This window comes from Passer montanus, unplaced genomic scaffold, assembly GCF_014805655.1.
Source record: "Passer montanus isolate IOZ18808 unplaced genomic scaffold, ASM1480565v1 scaffold126, whole genome shotgun sequence".
NCBI lineage: Eukaryota > Metazoa > Chordata > Aves > Passeriformes > Passeridae > Passer > Passer montanus.
The window spans coordinates 1,210,301-1,235,950 of record NW_024359388.1 but is presented as its reverse complement, the minus strand read 5'-3'; the positions used below and the strand labels follow the sequence as shown (position 1 = coordinate 1,235,950).

Below are 25,650 nucleotides of genomic sequence, written 5' to 3'. Positions count from 1 at the left end.
ACTGTAATGACAAAAATACGATACTGCTCTTTTCGAACTTTTTTTTACGGACCCTTCCCCCTACCCTTTGCCCTGGGAGAGCAGAAATTTTGTAATTTGAGGTTCTTTCCCCCTCTTCTTAACTTTTAAAATCTGACACTCTAGACTCAGGCTTCCAGTGCTAACTAGAACCTCAGAAATGTATGCACAGCAGCGGCAAAGATGATATTCTGAAAAACGTCTGTAAAAACATTAGTTGGAAAACCCACTGAACATGAAATAATGAGTAGCATTTTTAGTCCTTCTTATTCTCGTGCAAGCTGTTTTGTGAGTGCTCATTTTATGTAAGAACCACTGGACAGTTTCCTTTCACATATAAAACATATATTAGTATAATTAAAATGTAATCAAACTGATTGTCATTCTCAATGACTTCAGAATGTCTTTGATCATTGCAAAGGAGCAGCCGTCTGTATAGGTGCTGCATTTTTCTTACAGCACTTTTTACACTTCGTTCTCTTCAGAGCCAAAATCATTCTTGGTATTGTACAATTGAATTTGTGTGTGATCTGCAAAGGTCCTGTTTTCAGTCATTGACCCATTAGTTGACATTTGGCACTTAGAGATATGTCATTCTGCTACTGCAAAATTCTACAAGTTCTTCCAAAAAACCCCAAATGCCAGTTGTTACAAGTTTAGTTAAAATGAAGTTTTTAAAATAAGATTCTGTTTAAGTAGAATAGAAACAGAGTTTTCTCTGTACTGGAGTGTTGTGTTCCTGAGCACTGAATGAAATACTGGATTTAATAGCAAATATGTAATCCCTTTTTAAAAAGCTAATGATATTGGGAAAGTCTTGTCCTTTACTCTTACAGACTTTTCCAAATGTGACATAACTGTTCTGTTTCCAACCCTCGTAGATCAACCTCTAAAATAATTAGGAATTTGAATATTGGCAGAATTCCATTAATACATTATTTACTGTAGTGTAAATCTTCTGCATATATATGTGTGCACCTGAAATCTGGTTTTATCTCTTGACATTCACTGCAGTAGAACTGCTTATTAATTCTAGAATCTGTGATGAAAGTGTTTTTGTTTCTCAAATAACAGTGAATTTTTGAAATTTTACTTAACTCTCCCCTGTTTCAGCTTTGACAATCTTGAAATCTGAATACTTGCCATAGTTTTGTTAGCTCTCACTGTATCGGTTTAACTGCAGCACTCAGTTTCAGGGCCTACGAGAGAAATCTAGTTTTGGTGGTTACTCTGCTGAAACAGAAAACAAAAAAGTAAATTATATTTTATTTTACTGATTTTTTTGGGGACAATGATAACAGGTTAAATAACCAAAAGAAATGGAAGCACTGCTTTTGTTTGATGGAGGCATTGGTTAGGATCACCATGTAAGTAATGTAAGCAAAAAGTCTGGTGTGTGTATGTGAGAAGGTAGGGGTGTTTGGTGGTAAAGGTGATTGATGGAGAAAGGAAAGTGAGCAGTGATTTCAAAGTAACAAGTGGAAAGTAGTAGTGAATTGAGATGAGCAGAAAAATGCTGTGTTCAGCATCTCATTGCCCTAGGAGCTTGGGTCTGTACCGATTCCATATGTTTGGGATGTTATGTTACCTAATAATATACATAGATTCTGTGTAACTAAAAAGGCTGGATCAATAGGTTTTTAATTGGGTACTTTGAGGAAAAGTGTGTTGGGAGAGATAACATGACTGACATAGCTGTCAACTGAACAAATTTTTGAATAACAATATATATGCAAGAATATGCAATAAATAAAGAGAATGTATTACTTTGTATAGGATTTTAAATGGTGTTTCTCTTTTCATCAGCTTTTGGACTTTGCATGCTTTTCCCTTTGTTTTGAATAAAAACCATGTTTTGAAATGAGTAGCTGCTCTGTAGCACCTAATTTAGTGTGTGTAGGTGAAGTTGGCATAATACCTGTTTTGAGTTGTTCTGTCCTTCCTTCACTGAGTAATTTTACAGAATTGTCTTTCTTAGGGAACAAAGTGTCCTTAATTTAAAAATATGTAAATAAAGACTGCCATATGGTTGACATGAAATTTGTATTTGTCTTTCCATCTTTATTAATATGCCATTTTGGTTCAATTGGGATATTGCATCTGCAACTGGATTCAGGTTTGTTTCATGAAACTGCTGACTAGAGACTAATTTGGAGCCTGCTGAAATTTTCACATGAAGCTGGTTTCAACAGTCTTTGATTTAGCTTGCTCTGTTGTAGTCACTGTTCCAATGATTGTTGCCATCTAACATTTTATGCTTTGCAGTTTGAGAATGGCAAACAAACTGCTAGGTAAGAAAATAGTGGTGTTTCTGTCTTCCTTGCATGCTAGTACCCTATATTAAATGTTGTAGGTAGCTGTTTGTTTGCTTGGCATAAACTATTCTGCTTGAAAGGTCCCTTTGGGACAGTTCTTTGACGGTACCTGCAAGGTATGTGCACAGGAAAGACAGTAGTGTCTTGGGGCACAGATATACAAATATTATGATCCTGGGTACTGTTTTTTTTCAAAAAGAGTCACAAACAGCAGGGTTCAGCAATTAAGTGTCTTCCTATTGCTGATATATTCAAAAAAAAGAAAGTCTATACAGTATGTGTGAGGAAAATCTAATTCCAGCAATCAACATAGGAATAGCTACACAAAAAATCCTGAGTCTCATGTATGAATACCTGCTTCATATGATCTTGTGGTGATATTGTATTTCAAGTATCCAATTATGATGAATGGTATTTGATCCTTTTATTATAGTTATTATTTCAACAAGAGAAGCAAAACTAGATGGTAGGGTGGGATCCTCAGGAGTAACCAACTCTGGCCAAACTGTGTTTGGCTCGAAGTTGCTAAGAGTTTCACTGTTGATTTTTGTGGGAGATGGGTTAGGTCACTGCACAGTACTTTTGAAATCCCACCTCTAACTATTTCTGAGTTGAGTGTGTGATTATTTCCTCACAGGGAGGAGTCCATCACCACAGCCTTCCAGAAACACAGGTGATATACATCAGTCAAAATACCAAATTCCAGTAACTTAAACCATCTCCTTTCTGAGAAGATGTATTAATAAAGCTAACAGGCTGGTGCTGAGCATTTGCAAGCCCAGTAATGAAAAGTGTGCTGTGGGCTTCACTGGAAGTTGTAAGTGCTGAAGATGTCCAGGATCAGGCTTTGGATGAGCCATTCAGGACCACGTGTGGTCTCTCATGGGCTGGTTTCATGCTTGCTTGCAGTAGTTGGAACTAACCAGCCATGACAAAAAAAGGAACATTGGAGGTCTTAAATTTGTGCTGGGTGCTACTTCTGCTTTTAGAGTGAACACGGTCTGAAAGCCCCTCTGCACTCAGCCTGTGAAAAGCACTCAGCATGTGCCATAGCTTCTGAAATCTGCGGAACAACTTGCGTCAGTGCATGCGGGAGGAGCGAACCTTCTGGCATGCACTGCACTCCAGAGCTAACCCATCCCCTGCCCTCAATTTTCAATTTTTCAATGGTATGGAGTTGCTAGAGGTGATGGGGAAAGAATAGCATGTAAATTTACTTTCAGGTCTCAGGCCCTCATTCTACTGGAGTGACTCACTTAAAGTGATACTGGTGTCCAAGATAAACCTCTCAGATGTGTCATACAAATGCTTATTATTGTAATTAATCTGTCAATGCAATTAATTATCCTTGGCTCAGTAGCCTAATATCAGTATAAGTATTGCTGCTACGCTATCTTTCAAAATGAGTGTGTCTATACAAGTTGCTTTGGATCAGCTTTTGGCCGTGGGGCCCGCTTGGTTTCCGACAATGTTTCTGACTGTTTCTGATTGTTTCCCACAATCTCTCTGACATAGTGGTGAAGTTTGTGCACCTTGCAGAGGTGTGTCATGGTGCTGGGGTCAGGATCTCTTGTAAAAGGGCTTGCTCTTCATGCAATGGCAAGTGAAGAAACAAAGTATATATAGGGGAAATATGGAGGGATTTCTCAGCCAGCAAAGCAAAGGGGTTGTGGATAATGCTACCTCACGTAGCCACACATTGAGCAGTGAAAATTCGTCTTCTTTCCCCAGCTGGCAGATAAAATGCCTGGTGGGTGCAGATTGTGTTCCACCTTGTTGGCAAAGGATCTCTTGCACATAAATGTGTGAATTTCCATGTGTGGTGTTGAACGTGTTCATGTTCAACATAAACATGATTATTTGGATTATTACAGGAGTGTGCATTGTCACAAAAGGATGGATTTAGGTGCATTTTGTAATGACCCTTTTGCTTGAATTCTTATCTTTACAAGTGCATCTGAAGAATTCATAACTTGGCAACTGAGGTAATTCAGTAGAGTTCCAGTGAATAATGTAGTTTTTGTGTGTCTGAGCTACAGATTGTATTCTTGGAAGTCCTATTTGAGAAGTCACCTAAATGTGCTTTCAGAAGTGTTCTATTTCTTAACAGTCATAGGAGCAAAAAATCCTTTGAAAATAAAATGACAGTTGAAATGAGCATTGACAATGCAAAGCAGTAGTGTAGGATTGTAGATATGTTGTTTTAAATATATCCAGTAACATTTTTCATGCATCAGAAATGGTTATCTAACTTCCCTACTTGATCTGGTAACTTATTATGATAGCTGACTAAGAAAGAGAGGCTAATTTTGTGAAAGAAAAGTATGAGTTTTATGGTTGTCTTTTTTGAAGGTTTCCAAAAATAGGAAAACAATATCTATACCACAAACATATTTCTTTTGAAATAAAGAAAAATGATGGTGTGAATTTAAAAGAAATTGAATATCACAATTTCAGGCTGTAACATCTGTTCAGGGAAAAGGAAGGGCAGGAGAAGATGCAACTTCATTTTCCTAGAAATGTAAGAACAATTGTGTTTTCAGAAAGAAGTTTTGATCTTTTTAGTAAAGATGCTCCTTTTTGTAAAAGATCACTCATGAGCCTTGGGAGAAGCATGACTAAGCTATATGCTGGTACCTTAGCAACGTGAAAGCAAGTGTTTTAAAATCTGACTGTATAGAGATGATCTCTGTCTGAATGATGGTGTTGCTTCCTCAAAATCATTAATATTCCACCAGTCTAGAGCAGGGCTTGTGCTGTGATGGATGAATGTATTTAACCTGAATCTTTTCTTCTCACACCTTTTTGCTTCTTTATACAGGGAATGAAGTATCTGTGCATTCCTGCTGCTGACTCACCCTCGCAGAACTTGTAAGTATTATTTTAAAAGTAAATCACAAAACCCCAGAAACTCCATGATGCCTATTTTAAAATATGCTGAAAGCTCTGATTCTGATCTCTAAGGAGTATTACACAAATGTGGGGTGTAATCCATTAAGAAAACCCAGTAACACTTCATTTCACCCTGCTTTTTGTATGTGTTTGTAGGAGGCTCAGTATGTAAATACTCTTGATTTGTGGCCTTAAACTTCAGGAATTCCTTAGTGAGTCTGAACCTAATTCAGTCACAGTTTATTCTAGCTACTGTTTTTGTAAATGATTTGTGGCCTTAAACTTCAGGAATTCCTTAGTCTGAGTCTGAGCCTAATTCAATCACAGTTTATTCTAGCCACTGTTTTTGTAAGTCTTTGTGTTTGGCTCCTTTTTTTTTTTTTGTTTTTTTAGTGCCAACTGCAGATATCAACAAAACACAATATTTGAAAGAGTTTTGAAGCCTGGTGCCTCAAGGGTTGAAATAAATTCCTCACAGTGGCCTTCAAAACAAGGTCCCTGTGTGCAAACTACCTCTGTGACAATCTGCTGGGGACTTCTTGAACCTGCCTCAGAAGTCCCTGCTGCTCTTAGTATAAGCTGGGGGTTTTCTGCCCTGCAATGACTCTGACCTTGAAGACATAGGTTCTACAACTAGGGTGTCCAAGCCTTGCTCTTTCTCATCTCTGCTAAAGTTCACATAATGCTAATTTACTTACCCCTGGTTTTAACTGAGCATGGCAAGTCTTGATTCCAAAGAGAAATCAAAACAAAAGGACTTGGAGGGTGACCAGCTCTTTCTTCTAGAGCTCACTGTTTATGTTGGGGAGAGGTGAGGGGGGTTTCAGCCACATCCTACTACCAAGTTTTGGTAGAGAAACAAGTAGTGGAAAGAGGCCTGATAGGTACGGGAGGAAGTGCAGCCCTGCTTTTCTCTTGTACCACAGCAATTTTCTGCCTCATGCTTTTAAGGGATATTTTTAAAGCATGTGTTTCTCATACTCTAGAAAGATTCCAGTGTGGCACTTGATGTGTGATGATTTGCCTTTTCATTCTGCATTTCTGTCATGATTTTAGGGGAAGAGAAAAAAAAAAAGCACCACACCCCACCCGCAATGAAAAACACCCTAATCCCCTGAATTTCAGGTCTGTAATGAGAAGGCAGAGATCTGACTGCCTTTGTCATGGACAACTTCCATGGCCTTAATATTTAGAATAAAAATAAATACATTTAAAGAAATATCCTTTTGGGAAGGAAAGCTGATATGAGATTAGAGGAAAACATTCACATGTCATTAATTGTTCATTGGCATTTTGAGGTGTGTAGCGTTTTTGACAACATTTTCTAAATCTGCTTCCTTTGTTAATAGAGATAAATCGGGATTGGAAGGAGAAAAGTTGGCATTTATGATGAACATCAATCAATGTACAATTCCCTCACCGTTAAATATCAAGCAGTTATATTGAAAAACCAGCTCCTGTGCTTGAGCTGTCTGGCGCAGTACCAAAGCTCTTAAGGCTTCAGTAAGAAGATAGAATATTTGCATGAGTATTGTTTCTGTTACGCTGCAGGCATCTAAAATACTTGCTTTGGTATCAGGTGGTTGCCAGCAAACGTCATTACTTCTAATACTGATACATTTGATCACTTAAAATAAAACTTGATGAGTAACTGATTTTTCTTCTTTTACTTTATACAGTCCAGGCCTTCAAGTAAAATCAAATCATGATGCTCACAAATAGCACCATTGCTTGCTTTGCACATGCAGTCTTCTGAAAGAAAGAGGAAGTTATTTTTGTTCAGCCTGTGAGGACTGGATGCTGTCTTATCTAGGAGTGGTTAACCATACTGCCTGTGCCCACTGTGGAGGGAGGGATAGCTAGGGAACAGGAAGGGAATTGGTACCTCTGCAACATCTTTGCATGGTTACCCTCTTCTTCTAAAAGAGGGATTCTCTTGGTTTCTTTCTAGGGAGAAAAAAACAACCAACCAAGCAGCAGGTCCTTGTCTTCTATTAGCAAGGGTTGACAGGCACAGCTCTGTTCTCTTGTCTGTTTCCCAACAACAAGGACCAACTGGAGGCCTTTTACCCACTGAATTTTGGGACTGTGAGCTCTTAATGCACTTCAGCTCAATTTTTCTGAAGGAAACCTCTGGTTTCTTGTGTGTATAATGCACATTTACTCCTAGAAAACTTGTTTAGTGGAGTTCTTTTCCTCAGTGGGATGACTTGCCAGGGAAATACAGCAGGGATTCCCCTGTTAGCATGTGGGTATTCGCTAAAGTGTCTCAAAAGCTTTATTTTACTCCCCTATTCTGCCCCTAGCAAGCATAGGGAGAAAGCAATTGCTTTTCAGACTCAAGGTACTTCCTAGATGTTAAATCAACGCTTTCCCTGGTCTGTGAGAATTTTACCTTGGGCCAGTAACTGCTCCAGAAATGTCATCCTCTGTAGAACTCATCACTAAAAAATTACTTCTATATAAATAAAATCTTCCCTTCCTGTCCTGTTTTAGTTAATTGTCTTTGGCTGTCTGTTTCTAAGGAATTAACCTCCAATAGTCAGGTGGTTAGTGGTGATAATGCAGAAGCCAGATGACCTATTAAGAGGAGAAAATTTTGGTAGATTTTTTTTACATCACCAAAGGAAAGAAACATCAAGATGCTTTGTCCTATCTGATTTAGATGCTGTCTTTTTAACCTTTCTAAATCTCTGTAGAAGTCTAACTAGTAACAAATGAAAATAGAGCTCTGGTATCATAACTCTGCTCTTGGTCTAGTTTTGAATTATGCAGCGTGCTAATGCGTAAGTTTAGATAACTTCTACAACATCCTGGTAGGGGCGTTGTACTGGTGGTTCTTCCTGTGGTGTTTTCCCACTGTAAAGATGATGCAGTTCAGGACCCAGCTTTCAGCTGGGAGATGCAAGAGCCAGATATCATGTAATAAATTGTCCTGAAGTCCCAACAAATGGGCTGCAAATCAACACATTTGTCAAGTGCTTTCCTGTTAGAGATGATAGTCAACTGTTTTGTGGTTAGTGTAAGACTTACCATTCTTCTTTGTGTCTGGCACTTGCCACACAGCTAACTGGTCCTCAATCTTAGTTTTTATATAAATATGGTGTTACCATAATCTTGAAAATGAGTTTAGGCAACTGTGTCTGCTGCTCCAGAATGCCTGATGCCCTAAGGCTGTGGAGGAGTACATATCTCCTTTACTCTGGCTCAAGTGAGGAGGGGCCAAGGTGCTATAGAGCGGCATTAATTCTAGATGTGACTATTTCTCTTCTCATTTTCATGAATGCCTGTAAACACACTTGAAAGCACATCAGCAATCTGAGCATCAGCACTGAGGAAGGGTGAAGAAAACTGAGTGAATGGATTTCACGATGTTCAGTACCTTGTAAAGGTGTTATGCTCAGTTACAGATATTTTTCAAACCAGAGTGTTGAAGTGTCTTACCGAAACTTGTGCGAGACCATTGAAACAAATTCACTGGTGCATGAAGCTGCCCTCCTGGCCAGATTTTCTAGAGAGAAAGAGAAATGATGAGAAGATCAGGTCAGATAATACAGACCTAACCAAACTGCATCTGAGTGAATGCTTTCAATCTCAGCTAAGCTCTTCATTGTGCAATAGCAAAGCCTCTTGCACATGTAGCCAGAGATCTCATTTGTGCTCTGAGTTTGTTTATGTGAAACCTCTTGTGCTCCCCTGGCAGACCTGAGCACCATGATTTGTTAGAACTCAGCCAGTGACACTGGTTTGGTGTGGCAGTCCAAGTACACATGCATTTGTAAGGCTTTGTCTTCACTTATCCCCCATGCTTCATCAGTTCCTTGAGAAATATAAAAGCCTGAGTTGACCTGCTGTCCTAAGGCTTGGGAGTGCATTGGGCCTTGAGATTTTCCAAATAGGCTGCTCAGCTCTTCTCTAGCTGTCTTTTCCATGTTGTATCCAGTGATGCAGGAACTCCATTGGAGAGGGAGTCCTGTGCTTGGGATCTTCTTTTTATTTACTCCAGTTAGATATCATTGTGTGTGCAAGTTCTGCAGGCAGTGACAGTGTGTTGCATCAGTGTTGTCCTTCAGGACAGGAGTGTTTACAGTATCAGCAGCTGCACTGTTAGGCAGGAAGGGAAGCTTCCTTTTATGTGGGTATTCCTGATTTTTGTGTGGCTGCTGGTGCTGGGCTGAGGTTTTTTTTCTTTTACCCTTGTGGTATAATATTCACCCAGAAAGGGGAAACATCTTGAATACAGGACGTTGTGTTTCATGGGTGTTGAGCGCAATGTGCTTTCAGGTTTGCCCTTGCCAGCAGGCCTGGCAATGACTGCCCCCTAAGAACCTCTTTCCTCTGCCCGTGGTGCCCACACTGCTTCTGCTTGTGAGCTTGAATTGCAGGAGCACTCAAAGGGCACTGTGAGCTCCAGCTCTGCTGAGCTAAGAGGTGCTGCTTGCAGCTGTGGTAAGCTGCAGGCAGCGCCAGAGGCTTCGCAGTCGGAAAGGCAGGGTGTGCAGCTTACAACTGGGATGCAAAGAGGCAGTGCTGCACATTCACTCAGGTGATGACAGCTGCCTGCTTACTATCCTTCACTGTGCCCCCTTAAAATGAAATGGGCATGTGTAAAGGATAATGAGATTATAAACCCTAAAGTTTGCAGACAATCTTCTCTAGGTTTTCTCCTCTGCTGCTTTAAAACAGGTAGGCAGACACCCTGAATATGGGCAGAAGGGGTACTGCTGTCTGAAAGGAGAAGACTGGAAGGAACTAAAGAAAATAGGGCTTGAATTGAGAATTTTTTCATAGAAGAGACAAAAGTAAGTGTTTTCATGTAGCCAAGCAGAAAGCCATGCCCTAGCACATGGCTTGAAGGAGGGGGTAGAGTTAGAGTTCAGCATAAGTTTGGGTAGCAGGTAGTGTCTTTTTGTGAGAGACATTATGTCTGGAGAACTGCTCATGTAGTTGTGCTGAGTTCCACCTGACATCTGAGCACACAAGGACATGTGAGGTCAAGTCACTGCTTTTAGGAAGAATCAAACACAAACCGAAATACAGACTTGACAGTCATCAGAATAAAGTTTATCACACTGTGGTGCCTAAAATACCAGTTTCTTACTTGGATAGAGTGGCAAATAACTTATGCCAGTGAGTTCTGTGTTTCATTGGCAGACAATAACTTTTACTTTGTAAGACCTGTATTCAGTTCTAAATTCTAGAAACAACATGAGGTGAGCTTTCGGATATATTTCTTTCTTTCTAAGTAGTGATTTTACTAAATGCAGCACTTTCTTTATCCTCCTTCTGCTTTTGTTTTCAGAGCAAGGCATTTCAGAGAGAGCATCAAATTTATCCATGAGTGCCGGCTCACAGGTGAAGGCTGCTTGGTTCACTGGTATGTATACTGCTCGCTAAAAAAACTTCTTAAGGGTTTCTCTGCCTTGATTTGGATGTTCATAATTTTAATAGTGGTCATATCTCCTCTGTGGCAAAATCCTCTTGGACTAAATTGCCCCTTTTATTCAAAAAGTCCCAGAAGATTTGCAAATGCTATTAAAGCCTTATGCTAGGACTTTCAAGTCCCTGGGGTAGGCAGCTGCTTGGAAATGAAAGTAGCCCATGAAATTCTTCTTGACCTTCTCTTATCAAACATTTTTGTAGGGTTTATTTGACTAGGAATGTGTTGGCTGAAGACATACTATTTATTTCTCATCATTTTAATCACTGTATTTTTAAATGTGATTTCCATAATCCTAATAATTTGATTAGTTTCTCTAACAGCTGTTTTGTTGACTTCAGAGTTCTTAAAAAAGCCTGTCTGAACAGAAATTGATTTTTTCCCCCTCTTTCTTTTCTTTAAACTGCTGAAGCATTCAAATGTTGCATTTGTTAATAACAAAATCCTGATTGGAGAGATGTTCCTGGGACTGTAAAGAATAGAAAAGGAATTCCCACCCTGGGTTTTTTCTTGCTCTCAGCTATTGGTTGTGGTCTTTGTGCTGTATGTCCAAAGGACATATCTGAATCTATATCTGGAATCAGAGTCATCTCATGATTTGCACACTGGACTTGTACACAGGCCCTGGCTATAAATCCTCACTTTGGTATTGACTCATGACAGGGCTGTGCACAAGCCATTTGGTCAGTCTTGGTGTATGGAAAACAGGAATAAGTAGTCTGAATACTGGTAGAGTTTTAAAAAACATATATTTAAATTTGTGAAGTATTCAGAAACATAAAATGGTGAAGAGTCTGGTAACTCTTTATTTTTACTCTGGTAAATGTAACTCTAACACATTAGGGCTGTGCACAAGCCATTTGGTCAGTCTTGGTGTATGGAAAACAGGAATAAGTAGTCTGAATACTGGTAGAGTTTTAAAAAACATATATTTAAATTTGTGAAGTATTCAGAAACATAAAATGGTGAAGAGTCTGGTAACTCTTTATTTTTACTCTGGTAAATGTAACTCTAACTCTAACTTTAATACTCTGAATAGAAATAATTCTGAATTTGTCCATTGTTGTCCAACCAGGCAACATGAATGATTCTTACTCTATCCCAGCTTTTCATCTGGGAAACTGGAGTCCTGAGAATTTAAGCTGCACAATGCAGTGGATAGCAGAAAGAGGAACTCAAGCAACCGACATATATACCTCTTACTGGTTCAGTTAAAGTTCATTTTGGCCCCATGAAATTGCAGCCTTTATTCATGATGGAGAGGAAACAGTCTTATTTCACTGCTCTGATCTTTATAAACAGAACAAAGAAAGTGGCTGACTTACTTCTGCCTTTTTAAAACACAAATCTAACTTAGAATGTGTGCACTGTCCCCTGCTTTCGTGACTACTTCATGCTTATTTCTTCCTTTTCAGCCTCATATGAGTTACCACTCAAAACCCACTTTCTTGATCATGTAGATTTTTTTCTTTGAAAAGGTAGTACCAAAACCACTTAACTCAAATATTATAATATTTCTTCCTCATGGCAACACAGCAGTCTGTGATGTTGAGAAGTGATGCTTTTAGCTGTGACAGGTGAAGTACAGCACTGCTTCAGTGTATTGCACCCCCTTTTCCCTGCAGCCTTGCAGGTGTCTCCAGGAGTGTCACGCTGGTGGTTGCCTACATCATGACCATCACAGACTTCGGCTGGGAAGATGCGCTGTCTGTTGTCCGCGCGGCGAGGTCCTGTGCCAATCCCAACATGGGCTTCCAGAGACAGCTACAGGAATTCGAAAAGCATGATGTTGATCAGGTAAATGAACTACAAAAAAGAGCTGTGAAACACAACTCCAAGTCAGATCGTGGGCTACTTCTCACTATTTGGTGGTGTGTGTGGTTTATCTGACTCCCCGTTTTTGCTTTGAGGGAAAGGCTTCTTTGCCCAGCCAGTTCCACAAAGGAGATACAGATAGATCTGAAGGTGTCAGGGAATGCTGGATCAGAGTAGGGATTAGGCACCTCCTGCCCAACTGTGCAGTCAATCTGGTGGTTGCTTCATGTTAGCTGAGACACAGATGAAGATTAACACCTTTAGAGAGGTAAAAGGTAAAGGGTGAGTTCTCAGAACGTAGGTAAAAGGTCAACCTATAACTACCAGATGTTTAAAAATAGTGAGTTTCCCCCCAACATATTCATTTGGAATAGTAATAAGGAAAGAAATCATCATGACAAATCTTGTATGTCCAGGAGTTAAACTAAGTCCTCATGATTTGTGTGTTGTGACCCCCTCCCACCTTCTGTGGCTAAGACTTCATAAATTTTCTGATGTTTAGGGCAGCCTCAGAGCTGATCCTTTTTTTTTTCTTATTAGCCTTTTGAAGGTTATGTAGGGCTAGGAGAATCAATGAAAGGGTAGGATTGCTAAAGGGGTTTCATAAAACAAAAATTAGTTTCTTACTCCAAAAAACCCCATCCTACGCAAAAGACCTGCTCCCTGTGGGTGATTGGTGACTTCAACTTATGTTACCAATCTACTGTGGCTGTCCCTTCCATTTTCCATTGCTCAGCATGTTGTTGTTGTTGTGTGGGCTTTTGTGCTATTGAGCTTATTAAAAATAACAACAGAGGCAAACCAAAGTCGGAAAGCAAAATACACGAGACAAAGGATGTTGTTTTTTTTTTTATTCCATCCCTGTCATTCTGCTGCAGAAGGCTCAGAGTTTAGAAATTACCATTTGTTTTGCATGATGCAGTTAGCAACTGTAAATATTTGCGTTTTTTTAATATTTAACTGAATGTTTCCTGGATCATTTGGAACTGGTGTTAAATGGTAGAATAACTGATTTTTAAGAGACAAAAGTCAGAGAGGGACTTTCCAGACTTGTCTCCTTCCTCCCTTACAGTCATTTCTACTCTAATTGGTTTGGTCTAACAGCAATGACAATTAAGGCTGTATGCAAATAGCCTGATAAAGACAGTAACGTCTCTCTTTTTTCATCCACCATGGACTGCGCATTCTGTCTTTATTCACTGAGGGGGAGGCAGTAGGTTGCAAAAAGAAGTATCCACCTGTATTCACTGGCTGGGCTGTAGTTTCTTACTGTCTCTTAAGAGCAACCACATCCTCAGCAGGTGTCTGTTTACACACCTGATTTGGGTGGAATGATGCCATCTGCCAAGGGCGTGAACTTTTTTCAGATTTCAGCAGCATTTGGTGTTTTGCTGTTCCACTAAGGGGTGGTGGTATCCTGTGGCCTCTCTGGAATGTTGCCCTCTAGATCTTGGTCTTAAAGGATGAGGCTTAGTCACTAAGGTCATGACATAGTTTGCCCCTGTTCCTAACTTCCACATGGAGGCCTGAGGCTTCAGATTTGCCTGAGGACCTCTTTAAGGAATGGGAGGAAGTATCTATGTTGAAGTCTTGTCTCCCAATATCCTAGTAAATGACCTTTATGGATCAAGCTATTTCATGAGCCCCAAACAGAACAAAGCTATGAAGGTTAAGGTTTGGAAAATTAATATTATCCCCACTGGGACACAACAGTTGGAGTCTGTCTAGTAGCTGCTTCTGCAGGTGAGCTCAACAAAATTGTCAGGAATTGGACAGTTCCTCATCTGGAATTGTCCTCAGCTGGACTCAAATTCTCCAGCAGGCAAAGAAGTGTCAGAGCTGAGTGGATAGAAAGAGTGAACATGTGAAATTTCCACTCTTTCATGTGAGACAGAATTATCTGTTGGCAGGACCAAATCAAGGAAAAGGAGTGGAGGATTTATACAGTATACATTTACAGATCTTGTTGGACTACAGGTATCTCGTGGTAAAAAAAATGTGGGTTTAAAGAATCAATTTGTGTTATCAGACACAAAGTTACTGCCTCAACCTCTGAAAGCACCTACCTGAAAATTGCTGCAAGCTGAGGAAATGTCCAGGGAAAAGGTCCCAGCATTATTGTCCTGCCATTGCTTGATTCTTTCCTCATCATTTATATCTGGTTACTCTCAAAGCAGGATACAGGGCTTTGTTGACCATCAGCTGGGCCTGGTACATGTGTTACCATGTACCAAATTCAGTTATTCATATCAGTAACATATGGGGTCCTATTCTATAGCTTGTAAAACTCATAGACTATTTCTTCCTAGAAGAAGACACCTATTAGGATATCCACACTACATTTTTTACTACTGGTGTTTGTGGGCTCAAGATAAAACCTGTAAGAGTGGTTCACTTTCTGATCTTCAACCTTCTCGCAGCCTGTTGTGTCTTGGGCAAGTTGGCTGATCATATTGGCTTCCATACCAATTCCTCTTATTGTTTGTGTATGCAGCAGGAACAGGGAGATTTTAAGTCCAGGATGTCCTTTCCCAGCAGGTGTTCCTTACTTTGTATTACTCCAGTCAGCCAAGCTGTTCCACAGATGTGTCATTTTGGGAGATGTAAGGGGTCTCAGTGATTTCAAATATGCGTTCCTGTGCTCTGCATTCTGTGCTGCTCTTGAAGGACATGCAGTATTTGCAGTGCTTTTCTTCAAACTGTGTATGATCCTAAAAGTTATTGAAATTGTGTAGAACAGGAAGGAGAATTACTTCTCCATCCATTTAATGTTTTCATTATTTTGTATATGTCTTTTCAATTTCTCCAGTTCAGGCAGTGGCTGAAAGAAGAATATGGGGAAAACTCTTCTCAGGATCTGCAAGAAGCCAAAAATCTTCTCAGCAAATACAAAGAGCAGGCAGAGTTGCATCAGACTACTGGAGGAAGACAGTGGAATAACAACTTCTCATCTGTGCCATCACTCTCATACAGCAACTACACAACAGAGACCTAGTTGCAAGAGGTCGATTTTTTTCTTTTCTACTTTTGCAAAACATCTTGCCATGTTTTCCATCCCATCTTCAAGACTTTCAGCAGTATATCATGCAAACTGTTGATTTATAGAAAGCTTCTTGATGACATTATGTGTGTGTGTGTATGAGTGTGTTTCACACAAGTTGGTAATTCAGGCAGGATCAAGCTCTGTTTATGCCCAGAGACAGGATCCAGTTACTGTGGCTGAGGCAGTCTGTCTGCCAGCCACAGCTATGTCCCCTTCTGCCCACATTGCCTGGCATTTGCTGTGAGGTTAGCTCAACTCCTCTTGTTGTAGGCTAGCAAAGGGCTTGGAGAGATGAGGTCTGGTGATTCAAGCTGTGGCAGTTTGGCATCTCTGCACTCTTAGTGTGGCAAAGGTGTTGCTGCACCTGAAGAAGGGAACTCGAGTCTGTGTCTCTGCTGCTCCTGTTCACAAACCATTGGCAGGTAGTGGCGTGGAGGTGGGTGTGAACTTGAGAGCAGGCTGAAAGCTGGAGCAGATGAGACAGGGGCCCAAGTAGCTTTCCCCCAGCAGTGGCATCTAGGAGAGAAGTGGGACAGACAGCTCTGAGTAATAACACCTTCAACCGCCACAGTTGTCTTTGCTTCAATGCCCGTGAGACTGAGCTGTCGGCAGAGCTGCCACAGACCAAGAGCAGCCAGGCTGTTACCACAGCTCAGCTGATGTGCAGTGATTTAAGCCGTGCTCCCTTGGCTGTGCATCTGGTCTCCCAACATAAGCTTTTCTGGAGAACAGTTGATCATGTCTCCGGAGCCACTGAACTTCATTCCCCACGGAACACGTGCCTCTTCAGCACGCGCCCCTGCGCACACCATAACGCGTCTCCAAAGAGTGGGCTCGGAGTGAGTGCGAGCACCTGTTTCTTTGCTTGTGCTGTGGTTTGCTCTTTGACTTCAGCTACCTCAAAAATGCTGTTCTTGTCATTGTGGTTGTAAATGCAACCTTGAAAATTGCCTTGTGTAATCTTAATCTAACACTGAGTGAAGTAAGTGGGTGCGTGTGTGTGCGAGAGTGCGTGTGCACGTATATTTCAAAATGTCTGTATTTGAGAAGTTTATTGTTTTCTTTTAAGATTGCCCATATTTATCACTGGTTTAAAGATTGAGTTGTTGAATTCAACTTTCCTGCCATTTAAACACCACTATATATTTTGCTGTGATCAGATTTATGGGTATGCATTTGTACAATATATTTTAAACTAGGTTGAAACTAGGGGCCATACTCTGCTCTTGGTAACGTTGTGTTTTTCTGGAATGAAGCCATTGCCTGACTCAAGTGGCTTGTAAGAGTGTAACTTCAAACATGTCAGTTGGGATTCTGGGCAGTGTATTGATTTCTGATGGTGTAATGTGGAGTGGCCCTGATGCCAAGATCATGATTTCTTCTCTTTGACTTGGAAGATGGAAGGCCCACTTTTCTTGAAGATTCTAGAAAATAAAAAATAATATCCAAACAGCCAAGATAGAAAACTAAAACCAAACCCTTCATTTGTTCAAGTGTGGTGTATATCATGCTAAAAGCTGAGCACTGAGTGAGAAGCAATCAGTTTACTAAATAGTATCCAAATTGTGTCTCTTTCAATTTCTTCAGTACTCTGGCCTCCCATTTCCTTCACAAGATTCCTCTACATGTGATTTCCACTTGCAGGTGACAGTGAATTCTTTGGATGGGAGCAAGGCTTTTGGGTCAAGTAAACTCTGGCCGTTAAATATCTGTTGTTAAGTATCTTAAAAAATGTGTTATGGCTTGTGAAATACGGGTTGTGCATATCAATAACTGCTTAAAAGGAAAAAAGGGAATGGGGTGGAACAGACCTGTCCATTTCATCTGAGGTCAAGCCTGCATCAGGGTTGCACTAAGTGCTTGAAGTGTACTGAGCATGATGAGAGCAGGATAATAATATCTTTGTTGCAATAAGGGATGTTGCTGGATTTGGGAAGAGTGCTGGAACTTACCTTGTTTTCAAGCTTGCAGGTAAATGAACCACTGCCTGTTTGGTATATCCAGCAGTTGCTCTGTGATTGCCTGGTAAGAGAGGTATTTAGCTGTTCCTGAAGATGTAGATCTGCAGATAATAGTCTGTTTAACAATTCCAGCCCAGCAGTGTCCACATTGACAGTCCCTTCTGTGCTCTGAGGGTAGATGTAATAATTGGAAAATGTTTTCCTCGGTAACAGGGTCTGACACACGTTCAGGATGTGGGTCCGTTTGTTCAACCCTCTACTCATGATAGGATACGTAGGGCAGCATCAGCCCATCCCCTAAGGGCAGCTTTGTCAGAAGTATTCTGCCTATGGCCTTGCAGGTATCCAGCCAGTCCTTCCTGTAGCTGGCTGCCAATATTGTATATCCTGTAACACTCCTGGCACTCTTGTCCTTTCCGTAGTAATGCTGTGGGTGCTGGTAAGTTGGCAGTTCTTTTAATGTTCTGACGCATACAAGGCAGAATGGGAGATATCTGTTAATTTTCATGTGTCCAAGATTAATCTGCACTGTTTTTTTAAAATAGTTTTCCAAAGACTCAGTCCCTTGGACAGGATTTTTTTTGGAACTGAGTTTCATATAGCCAGTATCAGTGTGCATTATGCTGCAGCTCCAAAGCAGATACAGGGTAAGCTGGGAAGATGGAGGGAATGCCGTATTGTCAGTGAGTGGAAGTGCTTCTCTCTTTTTGAAAGGCAGAAGGGGTATTTTCTGCAGTCTCCGCCTTCAACATCTTGTGTAGTGCTCTTTGTGTACTGCAAACTGCAGTTAAGAGCAGTATAAGAGCAACAGCAGTCTAAGAAAACTTGAATCTGGTATGTCCATGTAGAGAGCAGCATGATGGTTTGCTCCCTAATTACCATGGGTGCAGAAGAGAGAGCTACAGCTCTCACCTTTGGCCTTCTAGAGGGGGAGAGGAGCTAACGCAGACTGAGAATGTGACATGATTTGTCTTCCAACTAGCCTTTCAGTGGCAATTTGTAGGACTTTCCAGCAATCTGGAACATGACTAGACCCAATTCACCTCTTAGTAGTTGGCCTTTGTAGTGTAGATGATGCATTCAGTTATTTTGTTTCTGTACTTCAAAACACTGTCCTCATTTTGATGTTCACTGGAAAATGTATAAAGTTTATAACACCTTATTGGATATCCAGATTTGAAATGTATAATCGATTTTTTTTTGGGCTAAACTTGATATCCATGTGTGATTATAAGCAAATGTCTAGTGTTTTAGAATGTAGGTAATGGGTAAATGCATTAATAGTATTTATTACTAAGTTTTTTAACCTGGAAAAAGTTGCTTCCTTACATTTTGTGGTTGAATGGGAAGATATGGCAAATCATATCTGTTTTTTAAAAGGGATAATAACTTTGGTTGCTATAATGGCCACCACCTATAAAGATGTCAGTGAAAAATTATAGCAATTATTCCACTAATTTAAAAATTCTAAATCTGGTAAGCTTCTTGATTCTCTGTCTTCCTCTTCCTGGGCATCTTAGCGAAGCCTTGATTGCTTTTTCCAAATGTTTGTATTTAATACGTTCTACAATTTTTTTATAAATAAAATTAAATATTAACACCTGATCTGCTTTTGTGTTTCTTAAAATCAATGGTCGTGTCCAGAAGGCTTCTACTCGCTGTTTGTATCCCTGCAGGTACAGCAAGAGTACAAGACTAACTCATTTTGGTGGTTTGATTACTTTTTTCTCCTGCACACAGACTTCTTGAAACTACCTCTCTTTTCACCGACTCCTTCCAGGTGAGTTCAAGAATCTTCAGCACAAGCACCTCTTGATAGTCTCCCAAGAGGATCTTGCATATTGCTATCTTACTGATTGTTGCTGGCCCATCATTGCAATGGGGTATGTGGAGAATCCTATGTTTTTTATTATTTTGAAATACTTTCTTTTTTTATAGCACACTGATTTAGGGCTTAACCAGCTGTAAAACTTACCTAGTTTTCAGGCTGCCAGCGTTCAAGGCTCTCAGGAGTGATCTGTCAGAGGAAGCTGATGTAAGTGGCAGGTGATTCTCAGGGGAAAACATTAAAAAACATATCGTGTAAAGGAGGAAATGCCCCGTTCAAATTCCCACAGATAACTCACCAAATTTCTGGTTTGACACTACCTCTGCTTAGAGAGTATTTCTGACATTTGGGCAATTGGGGAAAAAAAAATCCAAACCTAAACCAAAAAGCCCACCAACCTGAGATTATAATCAGTCAGATCATAGCCAGATCTCATGGCCACTTCAGTCATTGCTGAAGGCTGAACTGTTTTTGCTCCCTTTTGGGACTCCCTTATCATGAATGGATGCTTGGGCACAGTGAGTTCTGGGTCTTCTCTTTTCCCCCCTCTCCTTCCTCTCCCAGCACATGTTATTTTATATACTGTAGGGAATGTGTGGATGGTGATTCCTAAGGAATCTTGGGCATTCAACTAATGAGTAATACCCTCCACTAGAATAAAGTAGATGTGTCTGTAGATAGCTCTGAAAGTGATAGCTGCATCTTGTTCAAATACATTTCATAATACATAATACATCTTCAGTGTAAATGGGATGGCTTGGATTTTACTAATGTGTGTTTCAGTTCTCTTCATGTGTTTCTATGAAGAGACTTTAAATTCAATACAGCCTGCTATGTGACACTTGAATTAGTAGTGTGATTACCTTCTTTCTCCCATCTGTTATCCATAGAAGTGTCTTAAATATATGTGCTACAACACTGATGAGATGGAAAACATGCTTAAAGTATAATTCCTTCTGATCTGGGGAAACCTCATAAGCTTTAGAGAAGGCTTCTCCTCTGCCTAAAGGAAAACAGCAGTTTCCAAATGAAAAATGCTTTACTGCTTAATCTTCCTTTTGACCACTTAGTACTTTTCAAGGGTAATTTTTAACCAAATCACATGCAAAAATTGTGCTGGAACCATGGTGCTGTATTGCTGTTCCTGACTGTGTATCTTGTTCCCTCCAGTATTATGTGGAACTGTTGTGAGTTCTGGAAAGAGTTCTGAATAGTTCTAATCTAATTCCTGGAGTCCTGTCCTACCATGCAGTCATCTGAGGGAAGTAGAGGGCAAACCTGCATGTCCTTAGATGTGCTTATAACCTGATATAAGGGGTTTTGGCTTTGCCAGCAGATGATGCATCTGAATAGTTCTAATCTAATTCCTGGAGTCCTGTCCTACCATGTAGTCATCTGAGGGAAGTAGAGGGCAAACCTGCATGTCCTTAGATGTGCATATAGCCTGATAAGGGGTTTTGGCTTTGCCAGCAGATTATGAGGTTCCTGACTGTGTATCTTGTTCCCTCCAGTATTATGTGGAACTGTTGTGAGTTCTGGAAAGGGTTCTGAATAGTTCTAATCTAATTCCTGGAGTCCTGTCCTACCATGCAGTCATCTGAGGGAAGTAGAGGGCAAACCTGCATGTCCTTAGATGTGCTTATAACCTGATATAAGGGGTTTTGGCTTTGCCAGCAGATGATGCAAGTCCTTCCACCTCCTCAAGAAGATTCCATTGGCAGAGGGAAAATGATGATGGTCTGTAGAAAATATTAGCATGAGGAAGATGATGTTGCACTGTGCAGTGTTTCTGTAGGTACCCCTTGAGACACAAGGCACATGACAGAAACAGCTAATTTCATACTTTATTCCCAGCAGAGCTTTAAATGTGGGTCTTGTTTTCCATGTGGCCCAGCTCCTGTGCTTAACTATTTCACTGCTACATTTAGCTGTTCTGTCCAATATTATTATTCTGCCCTCAGCCAAGGAAAAAAAATCTTCATTATCTATTTGAATGTGTGCTTAGCTCTAGGGAATTTATGCAAGCTGTGGTTTACCAAAACTGAGTAGCTTGTGAGTAGCTACAGGTCACTTCCTGTAGTCACTACAAGTGACTTCCTGTAGTTTTCCATGTAGTTTCTATTGTAAGTATTAGGAGTGGGCATTAGTGAAGTGTGAGCAAGATGCCATTTTTGCCATTGAGCAGCTGCATAGCTCAGTCCTGAGACAGCTGTTGTAGGAGACTTGGTCCTACTCATGTGAGCCAAACACATCTGCAGTGAACTGGGACTAAAACTCACTTGCAAGCAGCCTCAAAAAGTGGGATTTTCAGCCAGACTTGAGCCCAGTTTCCATTTCAGATGAGACAATTATGAATGTGCAGGTTTGTATCCTCCATTCCTTATTGAACTCTAAGTAGAGAGATCAGAACCAATACACTGAAGCTACTTCAAATGTGACGTGTTCTTAGGTTGGTTGTTTAATTGGTCATTATTCATACAGGCATTGACAATGCAGTGTTAGACCCGGGAGGAGACATTTACAAGTGGACCCTTTGAAAGTCTGAATTCTGATTCTCCTTTTCCCCTTCTTTCTCTGGAAGCAAGTGAGTTTTTATTGAGTTTGTCAGCGGATAATACAGTGAATAGGATTTTTGTTACAATTTATTTATTGCATTTCTTCCCCTCCTTCCATCCTTTTACCTTTGTTTCCTGTGTGTGAGTTTGTTTGGATTTTTTTTTTAATAGCTAGTATTTATCCCAGACTTCTCGAGTTGGGGTTAGTGCCAGTGTGTGGTGTGCAAACAGTTTGTTTCCAATAAGAAGTATGTATTTATATTAATAAATGCTCTTGTTACGAGGTTTCTGATTTACTTAATTGGATTAACAAGTACACTTTGGCTGTCTGTGTATCTGTCCTGTTATGGCTGGGGTGGTTTTCTCCGAAGCTTGATGTGCCTTTTGATTGGTTGTTGTCAGCTTCTGTGGCTTTCTGGCTCTTTTACACCACTGGATACTTTGGATAAGTAACACTGATCCATGACAGTGTTGAGCCTGTCATTGAAAACATTCAAAAGGGATATTTTATTTCTGATTTGTATGCCAAAAAGCAATGTTCATTGGTGGACCTGCATGCTGTGCAGGTTACTGCTAACTGCAAACATTTTATTTGATCCTCCCCCTTACATTTTAAGGCAAGATGGGACTTAGTTGAAAGTTTCTAAGTAGGGCAAACTCTGTCCTGTGTTTAGAGGAAGTATCTGTTGAAGGTGTCAGAATTATGGCTGTGTATATGCATGCTCACTATGTGTTCTTCCAAGGATTGCATTTTGGAAGTCTTTGCAAGTTAAGTCTGCAGCATGTGGCTTTTCCGGCAAAACAGCTTATAAAATCCCTCAATATCTCAAAAGAAGGAAAGAAAAGAGAAGAAAAACAACCAAAAAAAGTAATATTTTTGCACATATTTTTTGGAGGCTGTGCAAGTGTACCTCTGTCATTTCTCAGCTGAGTAAGGGTGTATGAAATGAACCATCAGTAAAAAGTCTGGAGGATGAATGGGAAAAGGTATACCCGGCAAAACAGCTTATAAAATCCCTCAATGTCTCAAAAGAAGGAAAGAAAAGAGAAGAAAAACAACCAAAAAAGTAATATTTTTGCACATATTTTTTGGAGGCTGTGCAAGTGTACCTCTGTCATTTCTCAGCTGAGTAAGGCTGTATGAAATGAACCATCAGTAAAAAGGATGAATGGGAAAAGGTATAACCACCAGTGGGTATTAATATAATATTGTAATTAATTGGAAATGCACTCTAGACTGCTGTCACTGAAAGAGTCTTACATACTTTACAATATTTTCTTTTCTTTTAGAGTTGACCTTCATTTCCCTGGGTTGGTCACCATACATCAGTGTTTCCCTTGGGAGATCTCACATTTCTAGCTGGGCTTCTCTCTCTTAGAATTATACCTCCCTGACAATGCACAAATGGCACAGAAACGGTGGCAAGAGCACCAGTGTTGCAGTAAGGCAGGCTACGAGTTTCCATAATCCTTTTGAAACAAAGGACTTGTGGTTTTGGCTTACCAAGAAGGCATACTGATTCCCTCACCTTTGTCCAATCCATAAAATGCTGGACTGAGCAGCATTTAGGATTCTGTTACCAAATCTCCTACCCTTTGCTGTGGTTTGCTTCATTTTCCCAGTAAAATAGGGAAGCAGCTACAACTTTCCCTGGTACACCTTTGAGATGCCCCAGATGAAAAGCACTGCATCAATGTTGGTTGTGTATTGTCAAATGAGGTACCAGCCCTTCATCTCAGAGTGTTAAAATGTGTTTGTAACAGAGAGATCCTGAGGCAGGGCAAGGAGCTATGGGGGTCTCAACACCTTCATCCCACCTGCATATGAAGGTGCACAGGATGGTGGTTGGATGTAGATGGGAGAAGATTTGAGATCTTACTCTCCCGGGAACCGTTCACTGTATTTCAACATGAAAAATAAAGTGCAGCTGTCTTAATTTCTAAATGAGAAAAAAAATGGAGTGAAGAGGAAGAGGCCCAGAGCAATTCTGGTTGTGACTGTCCTAGGTGAAATTAATCCCTCTGGTGCATCGGTTGGACATAAAATCGCAGGTAAAAATGAAATGGTTGGGATACGTAATGTGCTTGTGATTTCAAGAATGATGGGGGGAACAGTGGGCAGCAGGAAAAGGAGGAATAGCACATGGCAAAAAATTAAAACATTGGAATAGCTAAGGATAACGTGGTTAGAGCTCCTGAGGCATGTGCTGATGCCTTCCATGTACTCCACGAAAATGTCTGCAAGCTAAAAAAAAAATAAAAGGGATTCTCCACAGTACTTTGGATATATGGCTATGGTGATAGAAAAAAAAAATTGTTGTCCTGATTTTCTTGTTCTGGAAAGAAAGTGCATATGGTGAATGCATCTAATAAAGGCTCTTCTGGCAGATGAGAACTGGAGGAAGAACAAAATCAGTGTCTCCCTGGCCAAGCTGCTGCTGCTACTTTTGGACTGCTTCATGGAAGACACAAATTTGATTAATTTCCAAAGACAGCTTGGAAACTCCAGGCAGCAGAGGAAGGGACTCCCCCTTGACTTAGCTGTTTCTCTCTGAGTGCATTGCACTCTGTGAAATGCCGTCAGTGCCACCTCTCAGGTAATTTCTGAGGGAAGGTCAGCGTGTGGGGACTCTGAGTGATCAGGGAACCTCAGTGGCTTGAAACACATTGAACTTCATGCAGGGTTGGGGAACTTGCAGGGCCTGCTGTGGGCACCTCAGTTAAAAAAGAAAACCTTAGATTTCCAGCCGGAGTAGATGCAAACTGTGTATTGGAGAAGCCCCTGTCTCTCTACTGATGGCCAAAGTCTCCTTGTCCTCTCCAGGGTTGCCTCGAGCACTAAGCTGGGTAATTAGGATCCCAGTAGTCCCTCCCTTCCAGACTGAATGGAGGTAGTTGCTGGACTCTGTGCTGATCACTTGTTCAAGAAAGCTGAACAGTTTAATCCATTTTAACTGGAAGCTTGTATATTAGGGTGATTAGAAACTAATAGATTATTTACCTAGCTGAAAATAACTCATGTGGGGACCAGGCTGTGGAAATAGCAGAGGTAAGAGTAGGGAGAGCATGGTTTGGTGAGTGCTCTGAGAGTGATTTGCCAGCTCTGATGGGAAACAATAAAGGGGAGGAAGAGACAGTAATCGGTGAATCAATCTGCACAGCTCATTTAAAAATACCTCCTTTTTTGTGGCTTTGGTTACAAGAATGCTTTGTGGGCTGCAGAAGAAAGGCATTAGTAGCTGTTTTAAACCAGCCATATTCTAATTTAATATTTCATGAAGTACTGTGAACATCTGAGCAAGAGAATTTCCACCTGTGTGCTTTTTGGGGGAGGGAGGGCAATGGGCAGTGGATATTTTAAACAAGAGGCCGCAATTAAAGCAAGAAGGAGCTTTCTGTAAGTAGTGCTAGGCTGCAGCTGGGTACTTTTTTTGAGAAGGGATGGAATGACACACTAGCAACCCCATTTCAATAGCAGATGCCAAGATGATGCCTGAAGGAAACACTCAACAATGGAGTTGTGTGAAATGGCTGCATTCTCCTGGGAGCTGGTAATAAATGGGGTCGTGTCCCCATCACCTTGAGTGAAACCTGCACAGTGAGGAGGGCTGCCAGCTGTGCATCCCAGCTGTGACACAGCATGCCCTGGCTTCCCAGAAGGCTGATGAACTGGGACAGGCCCGTGCCGAGGTTTATTGGTGAACTGCTTGAGCCATACCCCAGGGAGCTGGGAGCTGATTGTGCACTGGCTCAGTATGGGAGAGGATTAGCCTGACCACCTGC

The 25,650-nt window shown here is 40.7% G+C and overlaps 1 protein-coding gene across 3 annotated transcripts in view; it reads left to right on the top strand.

The window, feature by feature from the left end:
• DUSP22 (dual specificity phosphatase 22) overlaps positions 1-19,089 on the top strand; it is a 43,605-nt gene extending 24,516 nt beyond the window's left edge. For all 3 annotated transcript variants that reach the window (XM_039698466.1, XM_039698469.1, XM_039698468.1), the window contains exons 4-7: positions 5,155-5,204; positions 10,528-10,602; positions 12,291-12,462; positions 15,290-19,089. In XM_039698466.1, coding sequence (XP_039554400.1) covers positions 5,155-5,204; positions 10,528-10,602; positions 12,291-12,462; positions 15,290-15,475 — 483 coding nt within the window. In that variant the 3' untranslated portion in view covers positions 15,476-19,089. The remainder of the gene's footprint in view (positions 1-5,154; positions 5,205-10,527; positions 10,603-12,290; positions 12,463-15,289) is intronic.
• The last annotated feature ends 6,561 nt before the right edge of the window (positions 19,090-25,650 follow it).